The sequence below is a fragment of the Hyperolius riggenbachi genome, chromosome 2 (genome assembly GCF_040937935.1).
Source record: "Hyperolius riggenbachi isolate aHypRig1 chromosome 2, aHypRig1.pri, whole genome shotgun sequence".
Lineage (NCBI taxonomy): Eukaryota > Metazoa > Chordata > Amphibia > Anura > Hyperoliidae > Hyperolius > Hyperolius riggenbachi.
The window spans coordinates 50,856,053-50,869,843 of NC_090647.1; the positions used below are offsets into that span (position 1 = coordinate 50,856,053).

Sequence of the window (13,791 nt, forward strand, 5' to 3'; positions counted from 1 at the left end):
GCATGCTAAGTTTAGATAAGTTTAGATCGCATGCAAAGTCCCGCACGCAAAGCAGCGCCATTAAACTCTATGCAAAGTGCACCAGACTTTGCTAGCGCAAAACTTTTGATCAGCTGTGCACTGCAGTGCTAACCCAGTTGGTGCTTAAACTTATCACGCCTAAAAACTTATCACACCTAAACTTATCACACCTAAACTTATCATGCCTAAACAGAGTTTAGGCGTGATAAAGGGCTTTTCACCAGGGTGCTAACTGTTAGCACCGCTTTGTGAATCAAGCCCCTAAAGTCTCTAACTGGGTTAGCACCGCATTGTGAATCGAGCCCATAGGGCTCGATTCACCAAGCGGTGCAAAGTGTTAGCACCGTGGTGAAAAGGCCCTTATCACGCCTAAAGTCACTTTAGGCATGATAAGAAGAAACCCGCGCGAAGTTGCCGCGCGTACGCGCGTAAGTGCGCGCGCAACACCCGACGCTTCGCGCGAAGCTCCCATTAAGCCCTATGGGACTTTGCGCGCGCCCTCACGCGCGTACGCGCGAACGCGCTTACGCGCGGTAACTTCGCGCGAAGAGCAGGAAAAATCGGTGATAACTCAGTGGTGAAAAGGTCATCACGCCTAAAGGGCTCGATTCACAAAGCGGTGCTAAGCCAGTTAGAGACTTTAGGCATGATAACCATTGCACCACTCTGGTGAAAAGCCAGTTTAGGTGTGATACGTTTAGGCATGATAAGTTTAGGTGTGATAAGTTTAGGCATGCTAAGTTTAGATAAGTTTAGATCGCTTGCAAAGTCCCGCACGCAAAGCAGCGCCATTGAACTTTATACGAAGTACACCAGACTTTGCTAGCGTAAAACTTTTGATCAGCTGTGCACTGCGGTGCTAACGCAGTTGGCGCTTAAACTTAGCATGCCTAAACTTATCACACCTAAACTTATCATGCCTAAACTTATCACACCTAAACTTATCACACCTAAACTTATCATGCCTAAACTGAGTTTAGGCATGATAAAGGGCTTTTCACCAGCGTGCTAACTGTTAGCACCGCTTTGTGAATCAAGCCCCAAGTCTTTTAGGCGTGATAACTGGGTTATCACCGCTTTGTGAATCGAGCCCATAAACTTATCACACCTAAACGTATCACACCTAAACTTATCACGCCTAAACTTATCACGCCTAAACTTATCACATCTAAACTTATCACACCTAAACTTATCATGCCTAAACTTATCACACCTAAACTTATCACACCTAAACTTATCATGCCTAAACTGAGTTTAGGCGTGATAAAGGGCTTTTCACCAGCGTGCTAACTGTTAGCACCGCTTTGTGAATCAGGCCCAATGTCATAAATAAAGCTACATAACTGAAAATAAAAATATGAGATGCTTTTATTTGCCACGAATGTTCTATAAATTTTCCGTACGACACATACATTATCTCATAAGTTTATTTTTGCTTTAGGTTTGCTTTAAAGTCATGTGACCAGGTTTATTCTACACAGCATGTTTAGCAGCACAGCCATGTGACGTGAGAAAAGGGGAGAATTCTGCTTACTGAGCTATATTAGTTGGTATATTTCGGTCTTGGCCCGGAGAGGAGCTTTCAGCCTTCTCTGCATAAGCGCAGCACTGAGCAGCTCTGGATGAATGTACCTTGCTTCACTGCTGACCGACATAATTAGTGTAATGGGCAATGGATTCACTTCATGTGCTGAAAGGCAATCTGAGTACTTGGAGGCTAATCTCATTTTCTCTAATTAAATCGAGCATCACAGCAATTCTGCTTGTTGATTCGTTTAGGAGGGATGGAAGTTAATTTTTAGTATCACCTGTGGGGGTCTTTTGTGAAAGGTGAGCTGAAATGGGAAGAGTTGCTGTGTGCAGAAGAGTGTAATGCCTCCCCCCTCCCAATTCTCAGTACATTGCCTGTGTCTTTGTGTGATTTACAGTATAATCCAAAAAGCCAAGGTCAGATTTATACTTTTTCCTTCCCTTGGACAACTTGCTACTAGAGATGGGCCGAACTTTGCACTGGCGGACAGTACCCGGCTAAGAACGTGTGTTCGCACTCACATCGGGCAGGCGAATGCATAACGTGTTTGACACACCCCCTATACATCGTCATGGAGCCAAAGTTTGACCCCTCACCCCAGAGTCAGCAGGCACATGGCAGCCAATCAGCTAGCACTCCCTCCAGACCCCCCCCCCCCCCCCATAAAAACACCAGCACGGCAGCCATTTTACACTCTGCCTGTGTGTTGTGTTAAGGAGTGTAGGGGGAGATCTATGCTGCCATTAGGGAAAGCGTTAGTTAGGTCTCTGTTCTGTGTCCCTGCGTCCTGAGCACCCAAGAGCCCTTATAAGGGGCTGGTACATTGGTTTTCTTGATATACTCTATATACTGGCGTATAAGGCTACTTTTTAACCCTTGAAAATCTTCTGAGAAGTCAGGGGTAGTCTTATACGCTGGGTGTCATTGCTGCCGAGTGATACTCCCTATCCTGTTACCGCCTCTCGATCTCGCTGCTGAGGACTGTGGTGAAGCAGCGCAGGCCCTCATGTGCGAGATCTGAGAGGCAGAAAAGGAGGTAATTAGGATACAAGGACGGGCCAGACGGGTGAAAGAGGCGTGTTTTATGGGCACAGCGCAATCTATTCTTCCATATTGCTCTGATAAACAGGGAGACAAGGTGAGCTGACCAATCCACTTAGGGAGAGGGAGAACTGACCAATCCAAACAGCCAATCCAGGGCCGGGCCGAGGCATAGGCTGGAGAGGCTCCAGCCTCAGGACGCAGTGTAGGAGGGGGGCACACAATTCATTCAGCTGTCATTCCTAATTGTCTTTGAAGCAGAAAGAAATAAGAAAAGGGGATACATAGCAGTGACTGCAAGCCAGATAACTAGAAATTGAGGTGTTAGGGAGGTTGTGGGCCCTCTTAGTTTAATAACAATCGGTGTGTGATGCCTGGGGTGGCAGAGATGGAGGGGCGCACTTTGGTGTCTCAGCCTTGGGTGCTGGAGGACCTTGTCCCGCCTCTGAGCCAATCGCCTGTATATTCTTATATACTGGGTACCACATACAGTACAGCAACAGTATCTGTTCATGCAAAGCACAAGTTTATGATGTTTTTTTAATTTTTTTTTTTGGGGGGGTGTGCGTTGGAAGAGGGGTAGTCTTATACGGGGAGTATATCCCGACCCAAACTCTATATTTTGACTGGAAAAGTTGGGAGTCGTCTTATACGCCCAGTCGTCTTATATGCCGGAATATACGGTAGTTATATTGCAGTTCTGTGTGTCTGACTGTCCACTGCACTGACGTTAGCTGTTGGACACAGGTGTGCACCTGCTAGTGGTACAGTACCTTGCACCATACCCCTCATAAGTGCTTTTTTCGCTCTGTCTTGATATAGTTATTTATCATTGTAATCACTGTTATTTATAACTGTAAATACAGTGATAAATGTAACATGAATAAAATGTATAGCAAATTCCAAGACACAAAATGAATAACAAATTTGAAGACAAAAAAGGGGCGAGAGAGCCTTGCCCTTGCCTATGGAGGCTGCCATATTTATTTTCTTTTTAACAGTACTGTTTGACTGGCAGTCCTGCTGATCTCTTTGGCTGCAGTACTGTCTGAATCACCTACCTGAAATAAGCATGCAGCCAATCTTGTAAGATTTTTGTCAGAACAGCCAGACAATTGTTTGATAGGAAATACATATGGCAGCCTCCATATCCATCTCACTTCAGATTCCCTTTTTAGTGTACCTGAGATGAAGGGATATCAAAGGGATAGCAAAAAAAAAATAACAAAAATTATACATACCCCCTCCAGGCTGATCGCTCCCTCGCCGTCCTCCTGTGCCGCCTGGATCCACTGCTATTTGGCCCGTAAAGTCCTTCAGTTGGGGCCAGTCAGGGCATGCGCAGTCTGGTTGCGTTGGCTCCCCCCATTGAGCTCCCATAGTACTGCGCAGGTGCAGCGCGCTCTCGGCGACGGGAGTATGATGGGGCACACATGTGGTCAGGCCACAGAAGCGCAGCACGCCCCAGACTGAAATACTTCAAGTAGCGGAGGATGGCGTGGCAGCGATCAGCCTGAAAGGGGCAGGAGGAAGCCCCAGGTATGTACAGTTTTTTTTATATCCCCCCATCTCAGGTTCCCTTTAAAGACTTTTTTGGGGGTCTGCTAGCTTAAAGTGTACCAGAGCTGACTTAAACTAAAAGTTGTATACATACCTGGGGCTTCCTCCAGCCCCATCCGCACGGATCGCTCCCAGGCCACCATCCTCAGCCTAATTTCAGCCAGCCTGCGCTAGAGAAGAGCTCCCTCTACGTATCTCTACGGTGGCTGCTGAAGAGATAAGTAAAAGCGCGCTAAACTTGCAGAGGCGTAGCTATGGGTGAGCAAGTGGGAACATGTGTCCCCGGGAGCAGCACTGTATGGGCCCTCAGCACAGCCGCTGCACCCCCACGTTCATGAGAGGCGGCTCGCTGGCTGCCCGAAGTGCCTCTGCTTCTCTCCCTCCCTCTGCAGAGGAGTGCAGAAACGTTAGCAGCAGAAAAAGGGAGCAAATCTAGCTACATAAACAGGAAAGGGGGGCACATCTGGCTATATAAACAGGAGACAGGAGACACATCTGGCTCCCTAAAGGGGGGCACATCTGGCTGTTTAATGGGGGGAGTGGGGCACATCTGTCTATCAATGGGGGAAGGGGGCACATGTGGCTATCTACGCGGCATTTGTAGATATGACCACGCCCACATTCTAACACCCATTATGTCCCGGGGGGGGCGCACCAAAATGTTGTCCGCGGGCACTGAAAACTCTAGCTGCACCTCTGTTCACTTGCGTCAGACTGGTTGCGACTGGAGGACGTTACGGGACCCGGTACCGGCGCAGGAGAAGGCGGAGGACAGCGGCATGGGAGCGATCCGTGCGGATGGGGCAGGAGGAAGCCCCAGGTATGCATAAAACTTTCAGTTTAAGTCAGCTCCGGTTTCCTTTAAGGCTGCAGAACCTTCATGCCAAAACCCCACAGGGGACCATTTTCGCTTCAGACAATCCAGTTTTTTCCTTTGGCTGCGGCCCTGATCCTACCTGTAAGTATCCTATAAACCTACATGATGTGTTCCTGTTCTGAAGTAAACATTGTTCTCCTCATTGTTATGATGAGTCAGAAAAATTGCTCTTCTTTAGAAATAAGTCAGCAAGAGTCATAAACGGCAGGCAGCACAGCAGAAGAATAGACGTGAAGGAAAATACACATTTTCTCTTCTCCTGTACAATATAAAATAAGAATGTGTCTTTACACTGTGAGCGGTTCCCCTCTGAGGAGCGCACCCCGGGAGCCAAAATAAATGACAGCTCTCTGACTGGAAAACTGGTGCACACAGACTTGGTCAGACATAGCAAAGTCTCAGAGGCACGACATCAGTGACAGCAGTGGCAGACCGGGACCTGGCAACTTTTTTAGGAAGGCTGCGGGGGCGTAAAAATAGCCCCAGCTGGAGCTAGGCGGGGGGCGGGGGGGGGGGGGGGGCACTCCTGTGCTTAATGTAGAGCGACAACAGAGCGTTATATATAACCTGCTTCTGGTGGTAAGTCCTCTTGGGTGAGGCAGGGCTTCTTGGCGCACAGCATGTGCCATGTAGCGCCCGAGTTGAGCGCCGCTAAATCCACAATGCTATAGTGTGCAGCCCGTGTTGCTATGACTCAGGGAGGAATAGTAATTTAACGCCGCCCGGAATTTCCCTGGCAGTGCCAAAGTCATCGGGCGGCAAACTGGCATTTACGCTTCTCCACTCCTCTGCAGTGTACAAGCTGTCACATGACATGCAGGGACAGAAGACTCATGGTGATTGGCTATACGCCACTTGTACCCTGAAGAGTGAAAAGAACCTGTACCACCATCAGGACGTAATGTATAATGCTTTTATACTGCTCTGCATTATGTACAGTAACGACCCCCACCAGTCCACGTGCCCTACATGATGGGCGCAGGCGGAAAATGGGGCCATGAAGCCTGGCCAATAGATCTCTGATATAGTTAAAAAAAGGGGCCCTAAGGCTTCCAGCTTCCGGAGAGACAAGTCTGAATAGATCTAGTCAGAACTGAAATTAATCACTGCTAGAAGTAGTGAGCTTCTGAGAGGAACGACGGTGAGGTAAGTATGTAATATTCGTTTGCAGGTACATCATGTGTTCATTTTAAACAATTTTACTTGGTTCAAGTTCAGTTTAAGTTTACAGATCAAAGGCACCTAGCTAAGAGATGAAGGGTAGGAGGAGCTATACAATATCCCCTTACCTCGTAGGCCAATGTTGAAGCAAGTTAACCACTTTACTACCCTGGTAATTTTCACAGTTCAGATCAGCTCTGATTTCCTTGGCAATAACTTTATCAATAATTATCACAACTAAATGATCTATATATTGTTTTTTTTCAGGACAAATAAAGCTTTTTGTGGCTGATATTTGTAATCAGTAATGCTGACCTTATTTTCTATGCATTTAAAAAGGAAAATAAGGAAAAAGGTGAACAATACACAATTTATCCACTTTCATACTCCATAGCTTTAATGTAAACAGTTATATTATACATTAAACCCACACAATTTATTTGTCAATCTCTACCGTTTATTTAAACAGTCCATTTGTTTTGATAATGTATTAGATGTAACAATTAAGTAATGTATACAATCTGCTACTGTCTGCTCCCGGAATGTCTATTTTACACTTGATTACTAATTAACTCTGCCATTGAACTCTCTGGGAGGAGGAGTGGGGTTTGCTGTCATTCCTTTACAACTCTGTAGTGATGTTATCAGGTCAGTGATTTTGTAGGAAGGAGAGAGCAGAGACCTATTTTAACCTCATAGGGACAGCAAGTGGTTAAAAAGAAGCTATGAGTAAACATTACATTACAGGACTGTACTGACCATACAGTTATTGTGTCTACAATACCTTGAGGGACCCTTAGGAGCTTGGGGGCCATGGCTGGATTTGGGGCAAGGCCACAAAGGCCATGGCCTAGGAAACCAGGTAGCAAGGGGAGGTCAGCAAGCTGACACACTTAGGCAGTTCTATTGCCAAACGTGTAAACCGCAGCAGTCACAAACCCAGTCCACGGCTGCCCTGCGTCCCCAGGGGAGAGTAAGCAGTGGAGCACTGGTCCTGTGCTCCCCCCATCCTGTGCTCTCCTAAGCCCAGGCCAGCACAGGACCAGGGAAGTACACAGGAAGGAGCAGCACAAGATTGTAGCACGAGACCAGGAAAGCAAATGAGACAGGGAAAGCACACAGAACAGGTGGTGGTTGGGGGGGGGGGGGGCGGTTATTGGGTTGGTGACAGTGGGCCTTGGATGGTAAAATGTCTGAATCCGGCCCTGTGGGGGGCCCGGTGAAATGCCCTTTTTACTCTTATGGACACACTGGCCAGAGTGACATTGTACTTCTTTCACCTCCTTTAGCGACACCAGAAGATAAAGCATAAGTGGTCAGCTGACCTACCTGCCCAGTAGAAGGAACTCCCCGACTATCCCCTGGCGCCTCATGGCCATCAGAAGTCCTCGCACAGTCATCCCCTCACAGAAGCAAACCACCACTCTGGCCTTGGGCAGGTGACTCCTCAACTTCTTCAGCAGCTTGTCAAAGTTCTGCTCCCCAGCATTACTGTATATCTTGTACGAGTGAGCGATGCAGACCCCGTCCTTGGCTGACATGTCTTTAAAGGCTTCCATCCCCCTTTCACCATAGTTACCTACAGGAAAACAGAAACAAATCATACATCTGTATCAGAGCAGGGACAAGGTCCTCCAGCACCCAAGGCTGAGACACCAAAGTGCGCCCCTCCATCCCTGCCACCCCAGCCGTCACACACTGATTGTTATCAGACTAAGAGGGGCCCCAGGGCCCACAACCTCCCCAACACCTTAATATCTAGTTATCTGGCTTGCAGTCACTGCTATGTATCCCCTTTTCTTATTTCTTTCTGCTTCATACACAATTAGGAATGAAAGCTGAATGAATTGTGCGCCCCCTCCTACACTGCGCCCTGAGGCTGGAGCCTCTCCAGCCTATGCCTCGGCCCGGCCCTGATCTGTATTGTCTGTTATCATAAATCCATATTGTTTTATTTATTGAGTTGCTCATTCATTTATATTTCTCTGCAGCTTGTACAGAGCATGTGGATCTATTCACACTGTTATTTGTTACTGGAAGTGACAAGAATATGGAGGCTGCCTTATTTCTTGCTTTTTAAACCATGCCGGTTGCCTGGCAGTCCTGCTGATCTATTTGGTTGCAATTGTGTCTGAATAACACACCTGAAACGAGCATGCAGCTAATCCAGTTAGACTCCAGTTACAAACACCTGATCTGCTGCATGCTTGTTCAGGGTCTATGGCTAAAAGTGCTAGAGGCAGAGGATCAGCAGGAGGGCCACGCATTGCGCATAGTTGAAAAGGAAATAAATAGGTCAGCACCTATATATCCCTCTCAGTTCAGATCTGTGTTGAGGAGCTTAAAGTGAACTGAGGCAAGAATGAAATGTAGGTTGCCATATTTATTTCCTTCTAAGCAATACCAGTTTCCTGGCTGCCCTGCAGATCCTCTGCCTCTAATACTTTCAGCAATAGACCCTGAACAAGCATTATTATTTAGTATTTATATAGCGCCGACATATTACGCAGCGCTGTACAGTGTATGTATATATATATATATATATATATATATATATATATATGTATATATATATTGTCTTGTCACTAACTGTCCCTCAAAGGAGCTCACAATCTAATCCCTACCATTGCCATATGTCTATATTATGTAGTGTAAGTACTGTAGTCTAGGGCCAATTTTAGGGGGAGCCAATTAACTTATCTGTATGTTTTTTGGGATGTGGGAGGAAACCGGAGTACCCGGAGGAAACCCACGCAGACACGGAGAGAACATACAAACTCTTTGCAGATAGTGCCCTGGCTGGGATTCGAACCAGGGACCCAGCACTGCAAGGCAAGAGAGCGCTAACCACTACGCCACCGTGCTGCCCAATAAGCATGCAGCAGATCAGGTGTTTCTCAGATTATTGTCAGATCCGACAAGATTAGCTGCACATGCTTCTTTCTGGTGTTATTCAGACACTACTGCAGCCAAACAGAACAGCAGGATTGCCAGGCAACTAGTATTGTAAGGAAATACATATGGCAGCTTGCAAATCACTCTCACCTCGGGTTCACTGCAAACAACAAAACATTTACCTCTAATAAGCACTTTTCAAAACAATACCCCTTGGGCCTGTTACCCAAATCCAGCGATTTCAGCTGCGTTTTTGGGATTGTGATGCAATGCAATCAGCATGGCTATCAGAAGTGCATAGACGGCATTGTCTGAAGATCCCTATCCATGCATTGCGAAATGTAACGCAGGGTATAGGGCAAAAAAAATGAAATTGAGATTTCCATGCATTATTGTCAATGGAATTGCAATCGTATTGCTGAAAAATCGCAGTGAAACGGACGCATTGTGCAGCGGCACTTCCATTTCCCAATGCGCACAAGTTAGGAAGGGGCTATGGCTAAGTTTACACTATGCTCGTTGCACATCCTCAAAAAAAGCAGCAGTATTGAAAAGCTTCATCTAGCGTTAGGAGTGCCATAAAACATGCAGTACATAGGAGTATGCTTTACTGCAGTTGTAGTTGCTAATAAAAAGGAAAATGAACCAGTATAGAATGGAACATGTTTTGAATAATAAAACAGCATATGGTATGCATGACTAGGGTTGTGCCAAGGGCATGACTAGGGGCATGGCTTAAAGTGAACCAGAGACGAAGCACCCTCATGTATTTTACCATATACATCAGTGGGGACATTAGAGAAAACACCTACCCTGCTCTCTGTTTCATTTTTCACTGTTCAGCTTTCTTCTTATCAGCCCTGATAAAATCTCCGCCTGAGGATTCAGTCTGGCTTTGCTCAGGAATCATTATAGCTGAGTCTGTCTTCTCTGATTCTTTTTAAGCCCAAGCCAGCCCCCTTCTGGCTCTGCTATAATGACTCAGCTATACTGATTCCTGAGCAAAGCCAGACTGAATGCTCAGTTAGGGATTTTATCAGGGCAGATAACAGGCAGGCTGAGCAGTGCAGAATGAAACAGGAAGCAAGGTAGATGTTTTCTCTAATGTTCCCACTGATATAATGGTAAAATACATGAGGGTGCTTCGTCTCTGGTTCACTTTAAAGAGGAACTTTAACCAAGGACTGAACTTCATCCCAATCAGTAGCTGATTATCCCCTTTACCATGAGAAATCTTTTCCTTTTCTCGAATAGATCATCAGGGGGTCTGTATGACTGATATTGTAATGGCTGTGTCCAACAGCCAAGCAACCAGTATTTCCCTCTGTGCATATGTATGTCTATTAAAAAAACAAAACAATGCTTTAGCCTATTGCATTGTTGGGGGCGTAGTTAGAGTTGAGCTGAAATTTTCGTAATTTCGCATTACTATAATTACGCATGCGAAATTTGCGATTACGATGCGAAATTAGCGTAGCGAAATTGCCATTAAAATCGTAATTGAAAATACCGTAAGCGTAATTTTCAACGCGAAATTTCGCGTTTCGTTCATGCCGTAATTTCGCATTAAACGCTACCGTAATTTCGCGTTAAACCGTAACGCTCCGTATAATATAAAAAAGCCGCCGACTTTAAGGGTTAATAGCAAAGCCCCCTTAAATGCTAAGAGCCTCAAATTTGGAGAATATATTAAGGAGATCAGGAGGAATAAGAGGAAAATTTTTTTTTTCAAAAAGACCTTATAGTTTTTGAGAAAATCGATGTTAAAGTTTCAAAGTAAAAATGTATACATTTAAAAACCCGCCGACTTTAACGGTTAATAGCAAAGCCTGCTTAAAGTTTAGGAACACCAAATTCCCAGGGTATATTAAGGGGATCAGTGGGAATAAGAGGAACATTTTTTTTTTCAAAAACACCTTATAGTTTTTGAGAAAATCGATTTTTAAGTTTCAAGGGCAAAAATGTCTTTTAAATGCGGAAAATGTCAGTTTTTTTTGCACAGGTAACAATAGTGTATTATTTTCATAGATTCCCCCAAGTGGGAAGAGTTTTACTTACTTCGTTCTGAGTGTGGGAAATATAAAAAAAAAACGACGTGGGGTCCCCCCTCCCAGACCTCTTTAACCCCTTGTCCCCCATGCAGGCTGGGATAGCCAGAATGCGGAGCACCGGCCGCGTGGGGCTCCGCACCCTGACTATACCAGCCCGCATGGTCCATGGATTGGGGGGTCTCGGAAGGGGAGGGGCAGCCAAGCTTTCCCCTCCCCCTCCGAGCCCTTGTCCAATCCAAGGACAAGGGGCTCTTCTCCACCTCCGATGGGCGGTGGAGGTGGAGGCCGCGATTTCCTGGGTGGGGGGTTCATGGTGGAATCTGGGAGTCCCCTTTAAAAAGGGGTCCCCCAGATGCCCACCCCCCTCCCAGGAGAAATGAGTATAGAGGTACTTGTAGTACCCCTTACCCATTTCCTTTAAGAGTTAAAAGTAAATAAACACACAAACACATAGAAAAAGTATTTTAATTGAACAAAAAACATAACCACGAAAAAAGTCCTTAACCATTAATACTTACCTGTCCCTTTAAATAAATGATCCCACGCAATATCCTCGGAAATGTTCTATCAGTTACAATGTAACAAAGTTATTACAATATAACAACTTTGTTACATTGTAACTACGCCGCACCCGACGTCACTCACCGCCGCCGCCGCCGCCGCGTCTGCGCTGCAGGACCCGACAGAGCTCTGAGCTATAGCTCAGAGCTCTCTAAGCATCTTTGTATTTGGGCTCCAAGGAGCCCCATTGGTCCTTAGCAGACCAATGGGGTTCCTTCTGATTTGAAGGAACCCCATTGGTCTGCTAAGGACCAATGGGGCTCCTTGGAGCCCAAATACAAAGATGCTTCTCAGAGCTCTGAGCTATATAGCTCAGAGCTCTGTCGGGTCCGTGCAGGACGCTAAGTCCCCGCCGGCTCCGCTGCCCTCCCCGCCTCTCCCACATGTCACCCACATGTCACCCACATGTGGGTGACATGTGGGTGACAGATGTGGGTGGGGTGGACAGCGGGAGCTGCGGGGACTTAGCGTCCTGCACGGACGCGTATGCGGCGGCTGAGCGGCGAGTGGCGTTGGGTGCGGCGTAGTTACAATGTAACAAAGTTGTTACATAATAACTTTGTTACATTGTAACTGATAGAACATTTCCGAGGATATTGCGTGGGATCATTTATTTAAAGGGACAGGTAAGTATTAATGGTTAATTAAGAATATTAAAGGACTTTTTTCGTGGTTATGTTTTTTGTTCAATTAAAATACTTTTTCTATGTGTTTGTGTGTTTATTTACTTTTAACTCTTAAAGGAAATGGGTAAGGGGTACAAGTACCTCTATACTCATTTCTCTTGGGAGGGGGGGTGGGCATCTGGGGGACCCCTTTTTAAAGGGGACTCCCAGATTCCACCATGAACCCCCCCCCAGGAAATCGCGGCCTCCACCTCCACCGCCCATCGGAGGTGGAGAAGAGCCCCTTGTCCTTGGATTGGACAAGGGCTCGGAGGGGGAGGGGAAAGCTTGGCTGCCCCTCCCCTTCCGAGACCCCCCAATCCATGGACCATGCGGGCTGGTATAGTCAGGGTGCGGAGCCCCACGCGGCCGGTGCTCCGCATTCTGGCTATCCCAGCCTGCATGGGGGACAAGGGGTTAAAGAGGTCTGGGAGGGGGGACCCCACGTCGTTTTTTTTTTATATTTCCCACACTCAGAACGAAGTAAGTAAAACTCTTCCCACTTGGGGGAATCTATGAAAATAATACACTATTGTTACCTGTGCAAAAAAAACGGACATTTTCCGCATTTAAAAGACATTTTCGCCCTTGAAACTTAAAAATCGATTTTCTCAAAAACTATAAGGTCTTTTTGAAAAAAAAAATTTTCCTCTTATTCCCACTGATCCCCTTAATATACCCTGGGAATTTGGTGTTCCTAAACTTTAAGCAGGCTTTGCTATTAACCATTAAAGTCGGCGGGTTTTTAAATGTTTACATTTTTCCTTTGAAACTTTAACATCGATTTTCTCAAAAACTATAAGGTCTTTTTGAAAAAAAAAATTTTCCTCTTATTCCTCCTGATCTCCTTAATATATTCTCCAAATTTGAGGCTCTTAGCATTTAAGGGGGCTTTGCTATTAACCCTTAAAGTCGGTGGCTTTTTTATATTATACGGAGCGTTACGGTTTAACGCGAAATTACGGTAGCGTTTAATGCGAAATTACGGCATGATACGACTGTAATGCGAAAATTACGCTTACGCGAAATTTCGCGAAATCCTTCTTCATTACGATTATGTACTTACGGCCATAATCGTAATTACACTAATTACGCGAAATTTCGCAAAATCGTAATTAGGTCATTACGCTCATCTCTAGGCGTAGTTATAGATAATGGCAGTTGGTGCTGTCTGTTTTTTTTTTCATGTCTGCCAGCAGTAAAGATGATTACGTGCATGCTGATTGTGGATCACAAAATATGAACAAATTACATGGTGAATATCAATCATTTATTGATCTCTCTTCTATTTTTTTAACATCTCATGTTGCAAATGTATTGATTCCCCCCCCCCCCCCCCCTTTTCATTTCAGTTCCTCTTTAAAGAAAACCTGTAGCAAGAAAAAGTTCCCCTGGGGGGGGGGGGGGGGGGTAGTCACCTTGGGTGGG

The 13,791-nt window shown here is 45.8% G+C and overlaps 1 protein-coding gene across 11 annotated transcripts in view; it reads right to left on the reverse strand.

Moving 5' to 3' along the window:
• The window catches only part of GRM5 (glutamate metabotropic receptor 5), a 459,510-nt gene that overhangs the window by 284,539 nt on the left and 161,180 nt on the right, over positions 1 to 13,791 (reverse strand). For all 11 annotated transcript variants that reach the window (XR_011026045.1, XM_068266785.1, XM_068266784.1 and 8 more), the window contains one exon: positions 7,521 to 7,770. Coding sequence is in view for 10 of the 11 variants with exons in the window: in XM_068266785.1 (XP_068122886.1) it covers positions 7,521 to 7,770 (250 nt within the window). In the remaining variant the exon portion in view is untranslated. The remainder of the gene's footprint in view (positions 1 to 7,520; positions 7,771 to 13,791) is intronic.